This window comes from Eretmochelys imbricata, chromosome 1, assembly GCF_965152235.1.
Source record: "Eretmochelys imbricata isolate rEreImb1 chromosome 1, rEreImb1.hap1, whole genome shotgun sequence".
NCBI lineage: Eukaryota > Metazoa > Chordata > Testudines > Cheloniidae > Eretmochelys > Eretmochelys imbricata.
Window position 1 is genome coordinate 252,579,841 of NC_135572.1, and position 20,255 is coordinate 252,600,095.

At 42.1% G+C, this 20,255-nt stretch overlaps 1 protein-coding gene across 5 annotated transcripts in view; it reads left to right on the plus strand.

The window, feature by feature from the left end:
• The window catches only part of BICD1 (BICD cargo adaptor 1), a 253,912-nt gene that overhangs the window by 177,482 nt on the left and 56,175 nt on the right, over positions 1–20,255 (plus strand). For all 5 annotated transcript variants that reach the window (XM_077807517.1, XM_077807516.1, XM_077807519.1 and 2 more), the window contains exons 4-5: positions 744–1,181; positions 12,377–13,471. In XM_077807517.1, the coding sequence (XP_077663643.1) occupies positions 744–1,181; positions 12,377–13,471 (1,533 nt within the window). The remainder of the gene's footprint in view (positions 1–743; positions 1,182–12,376; positions 13,472–20,255) is intronic.

Below are 20,255 nucleotides of genomic sequence, written 5' to 3' on the forward strand. Positions count from 1 at the left end.
AATTAACTTCCATCTATCCGCAATGCCATAATAGACAAACATTACTTATGATGACTAATAATAAAGCTGTACTTCCTAGTGTAGCTTCAGGTCAGTGACTATTCTTGCATGAAATACAACAGAGGTTCTCAACCAGGGATCCAGGGTCCCCTAGGGGGCCTCAGGCAGGTTTCAGTGGGGCCTCCAAGCAGGGCCAGCATTAGACATACTGGAGCCCAGGACAGAAAGCCAAAGCCCCACCACATGGGGCTGAAGCCCAGGTCCCTGCGCCCCGCCACCTAGGGCTGAAGCCTGAACAATGTAGCTTTGTGGGGGCCCCTGAAGCATGGCCAGACTGAAATTCTAACGCTGGACCTGGCTTTTATATGCAGAAAACCAGTTATTGTGGCATAGGTAGGCTGTGGAGTTTTTATAGCATGTGGGGTGGTGGGGCGCACTCAGGAAGAAGAAGGTTGAGAACCTCTGAAATACAGTGTGTCCTAATAAATCATCCAGAGATTCTGATTCTCACCCCTTGAAAATGTGTGCAGTACAATAGAAAACCAAGAACTAATAAAATGGGGTACATGCAGTATACCTTTCCTCATGAATTTTCTGAGCATGACGCTCTTTGCAGCTACTGGCAATGCCTGGTCTAAGTAATTTTTGGCTATTTAGTGCCTAGTTCAATCAGGTTAATAAATGGCAGGTTTTTAAGACCCAAGTTTTAGTGTTATGAATGTTCTTTGTCTTGCCTAATTCAGGTTGAATATGAAGGTTTAAAGCATGAGATTAAACGATTTGAGGAGGAGACAGTATTGCTTAATAGCCAGCTAGAAGATGCCATCCGACTGAAGGAGATTGCCGAACATCAGCTGGAGGAAGCCCTGGAGACCTTAAAAAATGAAAGGGAGCAAAAGAACAATCTGAGGAAGGAACTCTCCCAGTATATCAACCTCAATGATAGTATGTACAGTAACCACATTAATATATCAGTAGATGGATTAAAGTTTGCAGAGGATGGGAGCGAACCTAATAATGATGACAAAATGAATGGGCACATCCATGGGCCTCTTGTGAAACTGACTGGAGATTACCGGACTCCCGCAGTTAGGAAAGGAGAATCTCTGCACCCAGTCTCTGATCTCTTCAGTGAGCTCAACATATCGGAAATGCAGAAATTAAAGCAGCAACTCGTGCAGGTAAGAGCTCAGCTTAAAACCATAAAGACTTTCACATAATTATACCAGACTGTAATGCTAATGACTGATTTACTCGTCCATGATCTCTATTCCCCTATTTCTCTGTTCTTAGCTTTCTGCCTAGGTGTTTTCTAATTTCCAGATCTCTCAAAAAAAGTTCAGTTGAGAGAATGATCAGAAACAAGGGGAAATTAGGAGAAAGGGACCCAGCAGTGGCTGAAGTGTGTGTGGGTCGGGGGACAGGAGAGGAGAGTTCACAAGGGTTGAAGATCTAGCAAACACAATCATTTTAAAAATCAAGCCAGTAAACTGAAGGGCACCCTTTAAGCATGGTCTTATGAAAGCTGCTCCTCCCAGATAATAGACTTTGAGAACTGATGGGGGACAGGCATGGTTCCAGACCACTGGAGAAGAGTGTCACGGTTCATAGAGTGGGTCACAGCTAAGAATGCCAAACTCGGAACACGCTGTCAGAAAACAGGGCAGACACACCCAAACTGGTGGTATATTCTGCAGTTAGATTTTACCAAGCCAGTAACAAAAGTGTACCCCAGGATCACTATATTAGTTTTACCAAGGAGTCACATACAGCCCCCTTAGCATTCCAGCCCAGACAAGCTGGACTTTATGATGTAAGGTTATTAAAACCAAACCCACCAAACATTAGGTTCTTCCAGTCACTTGCTCAGGTCACTGGATACATCAAGGTCTCACCAAAAACAGCACTGGAAGCCAATCCTTAGAAAACTAAACTAAAGATTTATTAATTAAGGAAAAGAAATAAGAGTTATTAGAAGGTCTAAGCAGATAAGAAACATTACAGTTGGTTCAGAATCTGTGAGACCAGTTATTAGCAGAGGTGTAATGCCTGCTAATTCTCCATAAGTCTCTTAGTGTCCTTTCATAAGTTCCTCAGGGTTTTACCAAAGCAGATTTGGGGAGATCTGTCTTGCATCTGGAATAGCCCCCTGATAGCATCCAGAAAGATTAGAGCTGTAGGATCAGTCCATAAATCTATATTTATAGCTCTCTGACATGAACAGGTTGATAGGTGTCTTCCTAGAAAGACAGTCCTGCCATCTAGTGTGAGGAAGAATAGATATTTGAGTCCGTGACAAGTCCTAATGGCCTTGTTTTGAAGATTGAATGCTTCAGCCCTAAGGTTTCGGTCTTGTAAACACAATGTGATAGCCACCAAGTCTTTATCAAGTAGTTTTACATCTAAATGCTACATATGCGCTTTTTGATCTAATAACTGAGTATAGTTGCGTTCATAATGTAAAGGCAAATGCAAAACATGAAAAGTTAATTTGATTACACTGGTACCTTCTAAGAGGATGTGGGTAAATACAGACGGATGTGAGTAAATACAGACAAATACAATTTAGTATCTACTCCATTCTTATCAACACAAGTGAACCTCTTATATTTGGTTTCAGAGGGGTAGCCATGTTAGTCTGTAACAGCAAAAACAACAAGGAGTCCTTGTGGCACCTTAGAGACTAACACGTTTATTTGGGCATAAGCTTTAACATTCCTTTGTTACTTAAACACAGTGAATTAGCCTGATTATCTTGCAATGCCTCTTGACATGCCTGTAAGATCACACTCAGGTGAATTGGTCTGTTAATTTTATCCTGAGCTGGTTTACCAGTGTCAAAGAGTTAATATAACCTATCTTTAAAAAGGGGAACAAAGAGATTTGTAGGGATTCGTAGACCAGTCAGCCTAACTTTGATACCTGGAAAGATACTGGAACAAATTATTAAACAATCAGTTTGTAAGCCTCTGGAGGACAATAGGGTTATAAGAAATAGCCAGCATGGATTAGTCAAGAACAAATCTTGACAAACCAACCTAATTTCCTTCTTTGACAGGGTTACTGGCCTAGTGGATAAGGGGAAGCAGTAGATGCAATATAACTTGATTTTAATAAGGCTATTGACACGGTCCCATGTGACATTCTCATAAGTAAACTAGGGAAATGTGGTCTAGATGAAAGGTGTGTGCAAAACTTGTTGAAAAACTATACTTACAGAGTAGTTATCAGTGGTTCATTGACAGACTGGGAGAGTATATCTAGTGGGGTCCTGCAAGGGTCAGTCCTTGTTCCGGTACTATTCAATATTTTCATTAATGACTTGGATAGTGGAGCAGAGAGTGCTTATAAAATTTGCAGATGACATCAAGCTGGAAAGGTTTGCAAGCATTTTGGATGACAGGATTAGAATTCAAACCACGTTGACACATTGGAAGTTGGTTGGAAATCAACGAGATGAAATTCAATAAAGAGAAATGAAAAGTACTTCACTTAGGAAGGAAAAATCAAATGCACAGCTATAAAATGCAGAATAACTGGCTATGTGGTAGAACTGCTAAAAAGGATCCGGGAGTTATAGTGGATCACAAATTGAATATAAATCAACTGTGGTGCAGCTGCAAAAAAAAAAAAAAAAGGCTAATGTCATTCTGCGGTATATTAACAGGAACGTAGTATGTAAGACACGGGAGATAATTGGCCCGCTCTACTCGGCACTGGGGAGTAGCTGGAGTCCTGTGTCCAGTTCTTGGCACCACACTTTAGGAAAGATGTGGATAAATTGGAGAGAGTCCAGAGGAAAGCAAAAATATGATAAAAGGTTTAGAAAACTTGACCTATAATGAAAGGTTCAGAAAAAAGGGCATGTTTAGTCTTGAGAAAAGAAGACTAGGGAGGGACCCTGGTAACAGTCTTCAAATATGTTAAGAGCTCTTATAAAGAGGACAGTGATAATTGTTCTCCATGTCCTTTAAAGTAGGAAAAGAAGTAATGGGCTTAATCTGCAGCAAGGGATTTAGGTTAGTGTATTAGCAGAGGGAGTGAGGGAGCTGCATTCACAGTGTGGAGCAGGCTTGTTATGAGCTAACAAGAGACACCTGGTGCAGGGGGGAGAGAACCTCAAGCAGCTGGTTCCTTATTAGAGAGCTGACAGCTGTTTGAGAGGGCTGACTCTGGGAAGTTTACAGGGGAGTCAGCTCTGTGCAGGACTGTTGCAAGCTGAACCCCAGGGCAGGTTACCCCATAAGAACTCATTAACAAAGAACTCTAAGAAGGAACCCTTTTGGTCGCCCAGGCTCTGAGGTAAGAGCCGTGCCCCAGGACAGATCTTTGGGACTGAGTTTTGTCTGAATAAACCCAGGCCCCAATAAGGGTGGTGATTGGATGAGCAAGTGTGGAGTGTCTGTAAAAGGGCCTGGAAAAGGGAGAATAAAGGGCAAGGCAGGGCAGAGGCACAAGGCCACAAGAGGGCACATAGGGGCAGCCAACTTGTTTATAGTTAGATATTAGTAAAAACTTTCTAACTAGAAGAGTAGTTAAGCACTGGAATAGGCTTCCAAGGGAGGTTGTGGAATCCCAGTTGTTGGAGGTTTTTAAGAACAGGTGGGACAAACACCTGTCAGATGATGATTTAGGTTTACTTGGTCCTGCCTCAGCACAGGGGGTGGGACTTGATGACCTCTAGAGGTCCCTTCCAGCCCTACATTTCTGTGATTCTATGACTCTCACTTTTTCCAGACCACTTTCTGTAGTAGGATCCAGTTCTTCTTGCTGAATAAATTAGGGCCACATTCTGATACCATTACACTGGTTCAGTAGCACCTTACTCCCATTTACTTCAGTGAGACTATCTATGGACTAAGGTGCTATTCAGCATGAGTAAGGGTATCTGAATTAGTCCTTAGTGTATGTAGACTCAGTTCTGTTTCTGTTACAGTCAATTGGAGTTTTTGCCATTAACTTAAGTTGGAAAAAGATTTGGCATTCCATCAAGAAAGAACAAAAGGGGAGAAGAGTTTCTCTTGAAGAATACATACCCGAAGAGCTTGTGGTGTTTGAGACATAACACAATGTTGTATTCCACATTAGCATCCCCTGCTGATGCATCCTGTATAGGGTACCACTGGCAAGTATAATACCAGCAGTTTGTTTTCCATTCCTCCATGCCTTATCTGAGGCATTATCAGAACTGGGAAGGGATCCAGTGTATATATACTTAAAAAGGAAAAAAAAAAAAAAAAGAAAAAAAAGACCCAGAAGAAGCTGCCAACATCTCTGTTATCATCACCCCAGAAAGAAATAATACAAAGCCACACAGCCTAAAGGTCCAACCATGCAAGCTGTTAAGCAATTCCTTTGGAGGTGCACAGCATGTCAGCTCAGTGCCAACTCGGTATTCTGGGCACCTTCCAGGATTAGGACCATCATTATATCTCTCTCTACTAAAGGGTGAAAAAAAGTGAAAATATCTTGAAAAAAGGTGAGAGATGCACAGAAGTAAAATTGAGAATATAATGAACCTCACTTTATTGTGTTCACTGGGGAAAAAAGTGCCCCACATGTTAAGTGACATTTTGCTGGAGTACTTATTGTTTTACTTATTTCATTACCAAATATTGGTTACAACATAAGAAAGCAGTGATGATATGGTACCTCGAACTTTGTGTATGCTTTTCCTCACAAAACTAATTGTATAAACGTGTTAACAGTATTCAGTTGGTAACTATTCTCAGTAACGTTGTCAGTCTACTGGCAATGACCTGCCTAATATTATTCTTCACATTTTAATAAGTGTATTCCATACAGTATACATACACGGGCAGGTTTTGTAGATGAATCCACAGTGGATATGCCTGGCCATAGCAACTTGATACTGTGTGTGATACAGACAGCAACTGCCCTTACTAGGCATCCTAAGCATGTTAAGAATTTTTTTAAAAAATAGATGCAGCGAGAAAACTGACATGATTTCTATAGATCAGCATGGCAGGGCTGGGCCAGCCCCCATGAGGGGCGGGGAGGGAGTACCACCCAGCCCTGCTTGGATCCCAGCCCTGCCCTCTGGCCTTAACTCCCGACCACAGCCCGGCCAACGCTTTGCTCCTGGCTCCAGCTTTGGCCCCCTTACACTTGTCTGAATCCCCCCTTCCAGGAGCTGCGGCCTGGCTCTGAGGGGGTGCAGGCAGGGATAAGGAGGGGTGCGACCCTGAAAAGTTTGGGGACAACAGCTATAGATACTTAAAGGTTTACCGTAGAATGCTGGTGTGTGCTGGGTTGTTTTTTTTTTTACTTTTTTTATGTAAACTGTCCTTTCTATTTGGAGCCACATGAGCTCACCTATGGTCTCACAAATTAAATGTGAGGAATTCCTCCAGGAAGTTTCTTGATGTTGGACATGGGAATTCAATTATGTTCATGCTGGTAATGCTTCAGCAAAACAAGATTTGCTATCTTCAGCAGTGTCTTTGTAGTGTTCTGTTCATAAAGGCATGTATCAAAGGTTAGTATGAGCACTTCCACCGAATGGTGTGTATTTTAGCTATTTAAAATTTCTGTACACAACAGCAATTTATTTGCCCTATTAAACTATAGGCCTATTGTTGCACATGCATCAAAATATTGGTTAAGGTGGGTACAATTCCTCCTGCAGCTCTGGGGCTGAACTCCTTCACACCTCTTGACAGGCCAGCTCCTGGCTGGTGCCGAGGAGACCCTACTGTCACGGCTTGTATTTCAGTAGTGCAGACAAGACCCACTGTCTAAACAAGGTGAGTAACATGACCCACCAATTCCCAGCAAAGGTCCATGCCTCAATCAAAATTCCAATGGTTATTAATGGCAAAGATGTCTTCTCTGTTTTGGGAGGGAGGAATTATCCACGTCCTTTTCAGAACCCCTGTGATTCCTTCCACCACTTTATTCTCCTTATTCTTGAGGCCCCACCTCATAGCCACCTTTCTTCTGAGTGGAGAGGATTAGACAAATCTTTCTTCAGACCTGTTGACTCTTCATCATCCAGTGCTGTGGCTGTTGAACAATGTTCAGTGTTCTCCCTCTCTGACCTCCTCCTTCAGTTTCCTTAGCTCTTCCAGTGCTTTTCCGTCCAGAGAACCAAGAAAATTAGACTAGACATCAGGTTCCATAATGGAAGTTTCCTGTTCACAAGTTCTTCATGGTTCCCACCATCAGTTCATTGCTAACTTCTCTTGTTAACAAACTAAATAATAATGATATATGTGGTTCCCATAGTTCAAAGCAAACTGCTGACACACATGGGGGGAAAATACCCCAAAACTGAAATCCCTGCAGAGAACTATGCAGGATGAAACACGTACAGCTCATTTGGGTGATATTTTAGTTTTTTTAGATAATGATAAAGAGAGTTTGTGAAACTACTAATTTAGTTGTCTAAAAAACCCAGATGACACTGAAATATAACATCATGTTTCTAGAAGATTGCTGTGGGTGGAAATAAAAATACAGCAGATTATAGAAAGTGAAATACTTAGAAACAGCAGAAAGTCATTATTATTCAGGAGTTTGCTCTTGCTTTGTTTTTAAGACAGAAGCATATATTAGTCACTGAAACACACACTAACATCCTAGTGTCGCCTAGTATTGTACTGCTTATTAGAATACATTGATATTGATTCCATAATGTCTTTAAATGTCTCACCTAGTATTCCAGTTAGCATATGGGTTCCAGATACACTACTTCTAACACTATGTTCTTTGTATCTGCAAACAGATAATCCTTTCCATGCAGGCTCTCTATTTCTTTTGCCAGTCTGAAATTTTGCAAGAGAAGCAATTTTTCCAGACCTGGTTTGTGTTTGTTAAAGATACCATAAACATTCCCGTTAATGTCCTTCTCCATAGTAGATGTCTGCATTGAACAATAATGTAGTAAAAGTCAATTCTTTCTAACTAGTTTAAGCAGTCATGGACATTGGAATACAGTGGCTCTGTATGGTTAACTTCCTGTAACAAATGGTAAAACATTATTTGACAATGAGCCCCATGCAGCCATCTTTATTTCTCTATTAGTAGAATCCACTGTTAGCTGCCAAATTCGAGGACTTCTCCGAATGTTCATGCTGTGGCACCACTTACCTTTAAGGGACAGCATTTCTTGTGACAATTTCCATATATCTTTTCAGTATATTGCTGTTGTTGTCACAGGAAGAGCTGGCACTTTAAGATGGTTGATACTCAGCCTCATCTCTGCCAGGTGTAGCCTACCTGGCCAGATGAATGGAATGAGTAGTACAGGTCTTGTGGTGGGGACTATGCAACTAAGAACCAGGCCTGCTAGGAGACAATTCAGCCAGGAGAGAGATTCCAGGGAGAGCAGACCTGGGAAATCTGTATAGCCTGATCTATAGATTAGGAATAAAAATTCCCAGTTATCACTTTCAGGGTAGACAGGTTCTTGTCCCAAGATTAGGCCCAGTATTAAAATTATTATATAGTTGGGAACCCCGATATGCACAGCTGCAACACTCACACTACAGTAACTTTTCTATATTTACAAATAATTTATGAATACATTTAGCAAAGTCACACACACTCTAACTCAGTAAAGTAGATAGAGATAATACAAAAGTACATACTTACACCATCCCTTGCAGAAGAAGCTGAAATGTTAGCTATTATCTTCCTCATCACCGTCACCTTCCTCATCTTCACCGGTGGCCATCATTCTGGCCCCTCCCAAGGGCTACATCTCTCTCCCTCCTACTGCCCTGGAATGCCACTTTTATAATATGTTCTGCTGATGTTACCATGTCTAATGCATATTCAGTAGGGGTTTCTTCCCTCTTCCTTATTTGTATTTCCTTCTCTTACCAATGTTAAGGTATCCTTTTTCTATAGCTTAATATATTTATGATTTCACCCCATTATAATATACGTCAGTTCGTTGCCATGGCAGTCTTGCGGTTGGATGTTCCGTCCAAAACATTCCAGAAGCTGGTGTTAGTTCATGTTGCTATGGTTGGCTGATGTCATTATGGACAAAATTCCCCCTTACATTCTACTTCCAGTTCCCCAAAATGTATGGGTTACATAAGTTTATTTGTGCTAAAGTGCATAGGCCTCAAGCCTCATGCTAACTCCTGAAGCCAGTGTCTTACAGGATACAAGCCTGTAGGTTCCTTGCATTACTGCTGAATATAATAAAGCAGAATATAATGGAAAGCAGAGAATATAATAGAGGTAAGCTAGCTCACTGGGCTACACCAGTGTTCCATTAAAGAGTGGAGGGTCAGTGAAAACTAGGCTGAGGAGAGAGACTTGCAGGGAGCAAAAGCCTGCTAGGCCTGGGCAGCAGGTATAATAGGCACTGCCATGGCCACCAGACCCCTGGTTGCGGGGTTTGGCGGGTGAAGGTTTTGCTTTATTATGCCCCATGCAGGTTTCCGGGGTGGCTGAGGAGGTGGTGATTCACAGGTGCTATTCAGCTTCCTGGGTTTATCAGTAATCTCCCTGGACTCCAGAGAGATTACTGATGAACCCAGGAAGCTGAGTAGCAAATACCGCCTCCTCGGCCACCTGGAACCTTCATGGGGCATATCGAAAGCATCTCCGGGAAGAGCTGCTTTTCCCCAGGGGGCTTAGGGTCTGGGGAGGGGAGGCCCAACTGTGGCTGGCCTGGGGCTCCTCTGGGCAGTTGTGGGGGAGCTCGGGTCACCTCCAGGCCGGGTTCAGGGCTACGGCCAGTTTGGGGCTGCTCTGGTGGGGGTGGAAGGGGCGGAGCTGGGGGCTAGCCTCCCTGACAGGGGGCTCCACCCACCACCCATGCTGATAGAAAGAAAGTCTCAGCAGGCATTGGACTAGGAACCCTGAACCAAGGGCGTGAGCCAGCTAGCAAGGCTAATTGGAAGATCTGTGTTATTGTAAACTGTTTTTTTTTTTTTAATAAACCAGACAGTCAAAAAAGGGAGGGCTAAAGCGAAAACACTCACTGCATGAAGTCTGATTAATAGGGGAAACTGAAACAGTGGCAGAGCCCAAGACTGAAGAAGGCTCTGCTACAGCCATGGAATTAGACTAACCTCTTCAGTAGCCTTAGATTCCAGTGGGGACTAAATGCTGACAGAAATGAAGCTCTGTATGTCTGAGGAGGTGGATGTGCTATTTGTGTTGTAACACAGATATGAGGAAAAACAGTAATACAGTTTGGCCCCAATTTTTCTGCTTAAGTGGGTTAAAGGAAGAGCCATCTTCTCTCATCCACCTGCACACACAAGAATTAAGGCCAGATTTTTAAAGAGGTTTAAAATGGCTTCTATTTTTCCACCTACAATTTTGTGCCCGCTGCTGACTACAGGCGCAAAAATAGAGGCCAGGTTTTAAAAGCAGCCATATTAACCATCTATCATGCACTTAGCCCTTTAATTTGGGAAATGCAGAATTCCTAGCTATAGGATAATAGGAGTCTGAACTGCATTTTAGAACACTGAATGAACATTAATGGTATTAATATTCTTTTTTTTCCCCATATAAGTTTTGCAGAGACTCATGTGACTCTCCCAAATGTTGGCTGAGGAGATATCTATGGGGGGAAATGCTTTTTAAAAGGCTTTTAGAAACAGGCAGCTCTGATTTCTCTGAATTAGTAATTCTGTTTCCCATAAAACGAAGATGGAAATGGCATTTTTCTCCAAATATATAAACAGAGCTGGGAAGATGCAACAGTGGCTACTAAAGAGCACACTGAGTCATTCTCAATAAAATATAACCTGCTCGCAACCCACACTTTAATCCTGCGCTTATTGAAATTACTGTCAAAACACCCATTGAAACCATGGGGAGCAGGGGTAGACCCACAGTCTTTTACTTTCCATTGCATCACCAGTTCTGATCTGGACAAAGACACATGGGGAAACTTTAAATTTTCTGGGTTTTTTTTATGTATGACAATCTGTAGCTGAACAGACCAAACTACTAACAATTAACCTGGTTCCCTTGCTTTGAGATGTTCTGTATTAAAACCACTGGGGGAATGGCCATTCTCCATGGCACCATCTCCTTTTTAACCTCCAGATTTCTCTGTGGAAACCTAAGACAGAATTAATATAGCTCAGAGGCAATGGCAGCTCAATACCTGCTTTCCTTCTCCCAGACAGGAGAAGATGTAGTCCCAAAACTTTATAGCACACGTGCAGATTGCTGGCTTTTGACTGACACCATCTGTGTCTACCTCCAGGTTTGTAACAGAGCCAGTTTGTTAGTCCCCAGAGTGTGCTGCACGGACCACGTTTTCTCCCTTGTCTTTGAGGAGATGAGTGCCGGGTGGGGGTACATAGTGGTGGAATGGACGTCTGGGGATTGTGTGTGCTGTAATTTCTGTTTCTATTTATGTCATTGCTGCATTACTTCATTTGAGCTGGAGGAATTTATGCATCTGTTTAATGTATTTTTTAAAGATTGTCAAAGATGCCCAGGAGCACTGATAGGGTGCCTTTTATAATTGTTGGTAAAAATCCAAATAAATAAATAATGATGGTGAAAGAATGGCAGAGTTTTTCACAGAAACTCCTAAATTAATGCATACGCTTAGGGGAGAAATGTATATGTATCATTATGATGAATTATATCATGACGTAGGCTGAATAATATATGGTGGCTGTTTAAAATTCAGAGAACATATTTTGGGATAAATCTGATATTTAATGAGAAACCAGTCACTGTCAATTTAGATGGCTAAGCAGAATTGCTTGGGAAGTGGGTAGCCGTTGATGAAGTAAGCACTAATAAGAAATAATTACCACGTGTCATTATGCTACTGCAAATGGGAGTGGGAGTTGAGATTTTCAGACACTCTAGGAGATTTATATGTACACCTACAATTTAATTTTAAAATGAATGGCTGGTGTGTCTAAATTTCCTCAAGTGCTTTGAAACCTCAACTAGGTTACATAGTTGGGGGTAAAAATGCTATTGGCAATGTTTGGTGACAAGCGCACAAGCACATGAAGATTGAGAACTGGCCTATACTGGGGCTGCAGAGCACCATTTAAAGTGGCGGGGGGGGGCACATAGATCCCTGCCTGACCCTTCTCTTCTCCTCTCTGGCACCCACCATCAACCTGACCCTCCCATCCACCCATCCCCTCCAAATTTGAGCAAATGGCATTGCAGCCTGGGTTGCAGTGCCATTCAAGTTTGTCCCAGAAGCCCCTCCGGCATGACAGAGAGGAGGCCAGGACAAATTTGAGCAGTGGCATTGTGACCTGGCACACAGTCACAGCACCACTCAGGTTTGGCCTAGCCAAAAAGTCAGGCCATGGCATAGGCTTCACGGCCTGTGGGTCTAGGTTTCTTAGTTTAATTCCCTTCTCAAATGTTAATATTCTTTATTATATCATTCCAGGTGGAGAGAGAAAAAGCTATTCTCCTGGCCAACCTTCAGGAGTCCCAGACGCAGCTAGAACACACAAAGGGAGCCCTAACTGAACAACACGAGCGAGTCCACAGGCTCACAGAGCACGTCAACGCCATGAGGGGACTGCAGAGCAACAAGGAGCTGAAAGTAGAGCTGGACTGTGAGAAGGGCCGAGACTCCGGCGAGGAAACACATGACTATGAAGTAGACATCAACGGCCTAGAGATCCTAGAATGTAAATACAAAGTGGCAGTGACAGAAGTGATTGACCTTAAAGCTGAGATAAAGGCCTTAAAGGAGAAATACAATAAATGTGTAGAAAACTACACTGAAGAAAAGGCAAAGTATGAGACCAGGATCCAGAGGTATGATGAGCAGGTGACGAACCTGGAAAAATCAACGAAGGAAAGTTACGAGAAAATGGTTCAAATGGAAAAAGAATTGCAAAGGATGACGAGCGTAGCAAATGAAAACCATAATACCCTCAACACAGCCCAGGATGAGTTGGTGACATTTAGTGAGGAGCTGGCTCAGCTCTATCACCATGTATGTTTGTGTAATAATGAAACTCCCAATAGGGTCATGTTGGACTATTACAGGCAAAGTAGAGTCACCCGTAGCGGGAGCCTGAAGGGACCTGATGATCCTAGGGGGCTCCTGTCTCCACGGCTCACCAGAAGAGGAACGGCATCCCCAGTAGAAGCCAGGACCCCAACTGAGCATGTTTCGAAAGAGAGCACAGAGGCTGGCAAAGAACAAAGTCCAACCAAGACACCTACGATTTCTCCTGTCATCACGGCCCCTCCTTCCTCTCCCGTCTCTGACACCAGTGACATACGCAAAGAGCCAATGAATATCTACAACCTAAATGCCATAATACGGGACCAAATCAAGCACTTGCAGAAGGCTGTAGATCGGTCACTGCAGCTGTCACGCCAGCGTGCGGCAGCACGTGAGCTGGTGCCCATGATTGATAAGGACAAGGAGGCCTTAATGGAAGAGATACTGAAACTGAAGTCCCTGCTGAGTACAAAACGGGAGCAGATAGCAACCTTGAGGGCAGTGTTGAAAGCCAACAAACAGGTAAGTGAGTAACAATGCTGTCAGTTTGTGGTGATCAGTATTTTCATAGCTGATTTATGGGCCTTTCAACAGGTATTGTGGTAGATGTTTGAACAATCAGCTGTCCATCTTTCCAGTCAGTCACAATGAGGCTGAGGTTTTTCTTGTTTTTCTTAACTCCCTGCAATCTTTCTGCATAGTCTTTTTGCAGCACCCAACCTTGACCTAAAGGATGGGCAGAGTGAGTGACTTGCTGTAGAGTTTGAGACCTCAATGTCCTTACATGGATCAGCCTACAGGAGAAGGAGAAGGGCAGTAAGAAAGGCACAGCTAGAGCCGAGCACTAATGTGGCTCCCTAGTGGGTCTCCTGGTTTGAGAAGAAACCAGGTTTTGAGGGCCACAACCAAACCTGGGTCTTCCAAATGGTAACGTGATGTGCTGTAGCCTCAAGGCCGTACGCAACTCCAGGGTGCTCGGGAATAAAAATTTACATTGCATTTACACAGCTGACTATCTCAAAACACTTTACAAAGGTGGGTGTCTGTACCCCATTTTACAGGTGGGGATACTGAGGCACAGAAAGGCTAAGTGATTCCACCAAAGACATGAGGTGGGTCAGGATTAGAATCCAGGCCTCCTGTCTCTCATTCCCTAGCTGTACCCACTAGACTACAATGCCTTCGTGTTATCCTATCAACGGTGGGCGCTCTCCGCTAAACAAATTCAGTGACTGATCCCTTTATAGTCAACAGTAGTTAAATGGCAGCAATAATCCATGCACTCTAGGCAGGGGGAAACATTTATTTCTGCAAAGCAAAATGATCAACGAAGTTGTAGACCCATCTGGTTATTGAACAATGTCTGATCATTTAATACAAATGAGTGGATCACACAGCTCTCTTGGGTACGCAAATCTCTCATCCAATTTGGATACTAGTTTGTCACTGCAGTCTCCTGGCCAGATATAATGGTCCTGTTTTTCTTTTCTATACTGGTTTTACATCAGTAAAACTCTATTGACTTAAATGCAGTTACTCCTGATATTGAACGGGTTGGAATTTTTCAAATATTCGTTTTCCAGAAACGCCATTTTATTGCCATTGAAATTTTTGTTTGTCATTTTTAAAATAAGAAATATTGAAAATTTTAAAAAATATATATCACTTTGGGGCAAAACTGATCAAAAACATCCCACTTTTTTTATTTTTATTTTGAAAATTATAGAGATTAAAAAATTTTCAAAAATGAAATAAAGATTTTAAAATTTGTCTCAAATTTTCTTTTCATTTTTTGACAAGGTCTGTTCTTGATATTGTATAGTAAGACTAGAATAAGGCCCATTGTATGTGAAATGCAAAAAAATCCCTGCACTTGCGCACTCTCTGTCATCACCATGTTCATTTAGTTGTGTTATACCCCTATCTCCAACCCTTTGTCTGCTTTTGCATCTTTAGGCTTTAGTATCTTTTTAGGCGCCAGTCTTGCAAACAATTATGCACGTTGTTATCCGCAAAAATCTAGGGCATCCCGCCTATACCCTGCTGAGGGCTCAAGGTGTGACCTGGTTAATTTCGGTACCCCCACCCTTTCCCTACTGAGGGCTCGGGCTGTGAAGCATATACCCTTACCCATGGAGCTCAGGGTAAACCTGGTCAATTTAAGTACCCGCCCTTTCCCACAGGGTTCTGGGCTATACAAGTCTGTGTAACTTTTTCCCAGTGAAAGAGCCTTACACAGCAGTGCTCTAAACATCAATTTATTAGCAACACATACAAAATACATCTGCTGTCAAACAAAGCTATTATGCTCACCACTCCCAATAGACAGACAAACTTCACCCGATGGCAGTCAGGATCTACTCATCTGGGGATGCCGGTGCTGCCTCTGCCCGTCACAGTTGTGCAAGGGCGTCAGTTCTAGCAGTTTGATGTTGAACTGCAGGCCAGCGATGGTTCCCAAAGAGCATTGTTTTTCATTTACGTTATATAGGTAAAACTAGCTCCCTCCTTCAAATTTACTAAACCTATTACATTATTCAACACCCCTAGGTAATAACATTTAACCAATCATGCACTGGCACCTATGTTTCCTCCTCCCTGCTCTTTACATTTTATCTTTCATGCCCAAATTGTACCTTATTTATGACCTTCTTTGTTTGTGCAGATGGTCAGCATAAATTCGTTGGTCAGAGCTTATCTTATCTATTTCACCATTTGTGGGGGGTTTTCTGTATCCTCCCTAAACTTCCCAGGCCTGGGTGTCTCTACTTTACAACCTTGGTGTTAGAACTATTGTTAGGGGCATTCCTGAGGTGGGGGTGCCTTAGCAGCAGGAGAGCATTTTTTCTTAATTTTAGTGGTGAAATCCCTGAGTTTTGCCAAGGCTAATCCAAGCTAGTTTAGTATGGGGGTGAGCTGCGTCCCCCAGGCCTACATGAGGTTGGTCAAGGCTAGGTTAGTATGGGGGTAAATTAAGTCCCAGGCCTACAATGTGCTTAACTTTATGCAGGTGAATAGTTCCACTGACTTCCATAGAACTACTTGTCCTCAAGCATGTGTTTATGTGTTTGCAGGATCAGGGCCATAGATTGTAAACTCTTGAGGGCTTTTCCATCATCTGTGTTAGTTCAGAGAACAGGACAATCGGTCCCAATCCTGATTAGGGCATTAGGTCACTACCATAATATAAATGATAGGCTGAAAATGTAAAATCACCCAGAGGTCAGGAAATACAACCCTAAAGATTCCAACAGCAAAGTTAACTTGGATGTATTGTGAATTTTATTCCATATCAAGTTTTTTACATGTATATTAACATACACACTTAACTAGAGAAAGAGTACTGGTGAATCTTATGTATATGAAATGAAGGTATTGCAACTGTGCCCTGAAAAGTTATTGTGTGAAAAAGCATGGTGGGATTCTGTGTCTGTTTCTCAATGACTCCAGTTGAATGTGGTCAGTTTGCAAATAAAAAGATGTCTCTTAATTGCTAACTTTGCAAACTCATCCCAATATTTGAAAGCCAGTCAGCTTTATTTCCATGTCATACTTCACCAACAATAATCTAACTATTAATCTAGGTCCTTATGAGGCCCTTATCACTATAGTATCTGAGCACGAGTAAACCCATCCTAATACAGGTATATTGTTGATTGTAGATGTGATGTAATTGAGATACACCCTTGTTCTAGGCCCTTTGACCTAGGTAAAAGGGCAGAGTGCAGGGGCTGTGAAAGCCCCAGACCCAGCCAGGGGAGGATTCCCCAGCACAGAACCTCAGAAGAGAGCCCTAAGGCTGCACTCAGAGGATTTGGGGGGGCGGTTGGGGGCTGCTGGGGCTGCAGTACTCAGAGCTAAGAAGATTCCAAGCAGCCCTGCAGCCCATATGGCAGCCTGGGAAGGCTGTGGTAACTTAGGACCTGTCTTAAGTAAAACAGCTCAAGTTAATACGTTCCCTTTACTGCACTGGAGCTAGTGTAGCACAGAACAACCACACTGCAAGGCAACAGTGGAGTTACATGGAGTCATTTGATTAGCTGATGATGAGTTATAATTCGAGCTGTTGCATCTCCGCTACATTATTAGGTCAAGCTTCAACCCACCCCACTAACGGGCCAGCTATCTCCTAGCTCGAGCTTAAAGTACCAGTTAACTCAAGCTAGAGATTTTTGTGTGTGGATGGGAATCAAGCTAGGGATGACACTCAAGACGCACCCTCAGACAGTCTCCTAGGGCTGTCTATGTTATGCCAGGGGCCACAGAGCTGCCTCGGATTGGGAGGAGACAAAGATGGCACAAAGCACCATAGGCCCACCTCCTTCTGGGTTGCAAATACTGTGCTGTGCTTTTAGAAAGGTCAGCACATATTCTCACCCTTTATGCCCAAGAAAGCAGTCGAGACCCATCACATCCCTGGCCTCTTTGATTCTTGCTACATTGCCCTTGGTATTCTAAATAATTATTCTAAATAATGTCTAAAATCCTTTTTAGAAATGGCATCACTGTTTTTAAAAATGCCTGTTGGTGGTGGTTATTATTATTATTTTATTGTGATTAATGTTTGTTTGATTTTTCGTAAAGAAACACAATGACAAGTACAAAAGGGGTAAATGACTTACAGCTTGTTAAAGTTTCGAAATACAGTATGCTTCATGGGATCTGCAATACTAGTATGCAAGTTTACAAGTAAACAGTCACAGCAATGAATAATTTTGCCTTTTTGATAACATCTTCTGTTCAGGAACAGTGGGCATAATACTAAAAAAGAGAAGCATTAAATTAATGCCAAAAAGTTAGTGTGTTTTTATGGAAACATACCTATTTAAGAAGAGCATATTACTCTCTTCTTACCATCATTCAACTCAAGGAAAGGCTCCTTAGAAACAAAATGCAGGATTATGGTTTTGGGTATTGCTTAGGTAATGACATGACACAGTAAACCTAGGAAACATGGGTGCTATCTAGTGGCCACCAAGTAGCACTGTAACTTCATTCTGAAAAAGAAAACTGCATCGTGTTGCTAAAAGAAACAGTACAATGCAGTGTTTCACTAACATTTTCTGCTAAGTTGGCATTCTAACCCGTAGCTTCTTGAAAAAAAATGTACAGTACTGCCTCTTAACTTGAATTGTGCTTATCTGACTGAAGGAAAACAATCAAGGAACCTACAGTCCTCTTTGCTCATATTACAGTAGCCCTCCAACGTGCCAAACAGGATTAGAGTCCCATTGTACTAAAAATATACTAACTTAGAGGAGGACAGTGTCTCCCTTGCAACCTAAAATATCCAGTTAAAAAACCAGAAAAAGGGTGGTGAAAATGGGATCAAGCAATTTGATCAAGGGGATGATGAGCATACCTTTTGTTCGTTCACTTTCTCCTTTTTATTTTATGCATACACTTATTCAGCGCTTCCCTTGCTGTATCAACAGTAGTTTGGGCGCAAATCATAGAATCTTTAAAATCTAAAGCAACAGTAAAGTAATCATACTCACCATAAGGCTCACATCAATAATGGTTCTGATTTTTGGTTTCAGATAACATGTAGAAAATAAAATAAACCTGCCTACAATGGGGAAACTCAACAGCCTGAGAATTTCCTTTAAATTAATTAGAAATTAATACATACATAAATAAAATACCCTACTTTAGACAAATATGGTGAACGGTAGGACTCTCTATTCCCCTCTGGTCTATTCAATATCCATTTTACATATGTGCTGGCTGCAGCCATGATGCCTCTATCTTCAACAACTGGGGTGCCTCCTCAAGTCCTGAGACATTGCAGAAATTACTTGAAGACCTAAAATATCCCCTGAAGCCTGAGCCTTAAGCCAAAAGCCTGGAGTTAGGCAGGTATAGTAAAATGGAGATTTTGTACTTTGAATGCAAATGTAGATCATGATACTCAGTACTCCTCAAAGTGCTATGTACTTTCTATAACTAAAATAGCAGGTCCACTGTTTTACTTTTTTATGTGTAAAAAATGAAGTACTTACCATTTTAGTGTTTTTCATTTTTTTCAGTAACAATTATCGCTCATTTGTTTTGCTTCACACACTGTTATCATAAAGCAAGTGGCAAGACTTTCGAAAGGTGTAAAGTTGTCTTGAAACTCAAAATATCTAAACTGAAAAAGAGTAAAGAAAGCAAAGTTAGCATGTGGGCTATAGTTTTAAGCCCACAACTTTTGAGAGATTGAATTTAGAACAGAAAAAGATTCCTGCTATAATATCGATAGACTAGGGGGGAAGAGTTGAGACAGGCAATACAAAGATATGCTGCATAATTTACATTTTTTTGCCTTGTACGGTCCTAAAACTGTTTACAAACTTAAACTGAAATACAAACTAAATGTAGGGATCGCTTCAACCAGCTATGAAACACACTCATTTTGGGGTGGAATGTCGCAGCACTGTTAGCAGCAGTGTCAAAACAGGATAGGACCTACAGAATGCCATATCCATGTATCTGTGATACAATTTGTTAGCACTGTGGCACCAAAGAAAAAGACGCTTGAGAAATCACGTCAACTGTAGCAGAGGAGTACATAGGAGGAGATTATATTTTAAGTCTGACAGTGTGTATCCAGTGCTTCTCAAAGCGGTGGTCCGCAGACTGGTGCCAGTCCGCGAGCCATCAGCTGCCGGTCTGCGCGCACATTGGGGGAAAAAATTGCCAGTCCCCCACATCAGATAGCTTGAGAAGCATTGTCCTAGAGGATGTGGAGTGGCAGTGGAAGACAGTTCAGGAATGGGAGCTAACTGCTCTCCAAAATATTCTTGTACCAGCTCACAGGAAATTAACACAGCCATTATTTACCAGATAGATGTTTCCTTGAAATCCACATTAAGGTTCTGGAGGAATGTTTATATTGTCCCTCTCAAAATGGCAATCTTCTCCCATTGTACTCAGTGAGATTAAGGCCCCAGATTCCCTATGGGAAGATGGTTAGTTCCCTGTGTTGTGTGGAGGCAGAGATACTCAGTACCATTGTGAACAATGAGGGAAAGAGAGAGAGAGAGACCCTCATCAAAATGGCCACCAACTGGTGACTGTTGTCGTTCCTGTCCTATTGAGAACCATAGAAGATAGCAGACATTTTGAAAAAGGGCTTTTCTTTGTAGAGTTCTCAGTAGTACAACACTGTATTCTTCAGCTTCTGATGGAGAGACTTTCAGTTATGAAGAATAGGAAAAATTAACATCAATCCAAAAATAAATTATTCAAATACACACTTTCTCAGAGTGTTAACTCTATGGGAAGTTAATGTGTATGGGAAGTGTGTTATTTCATTACTGAG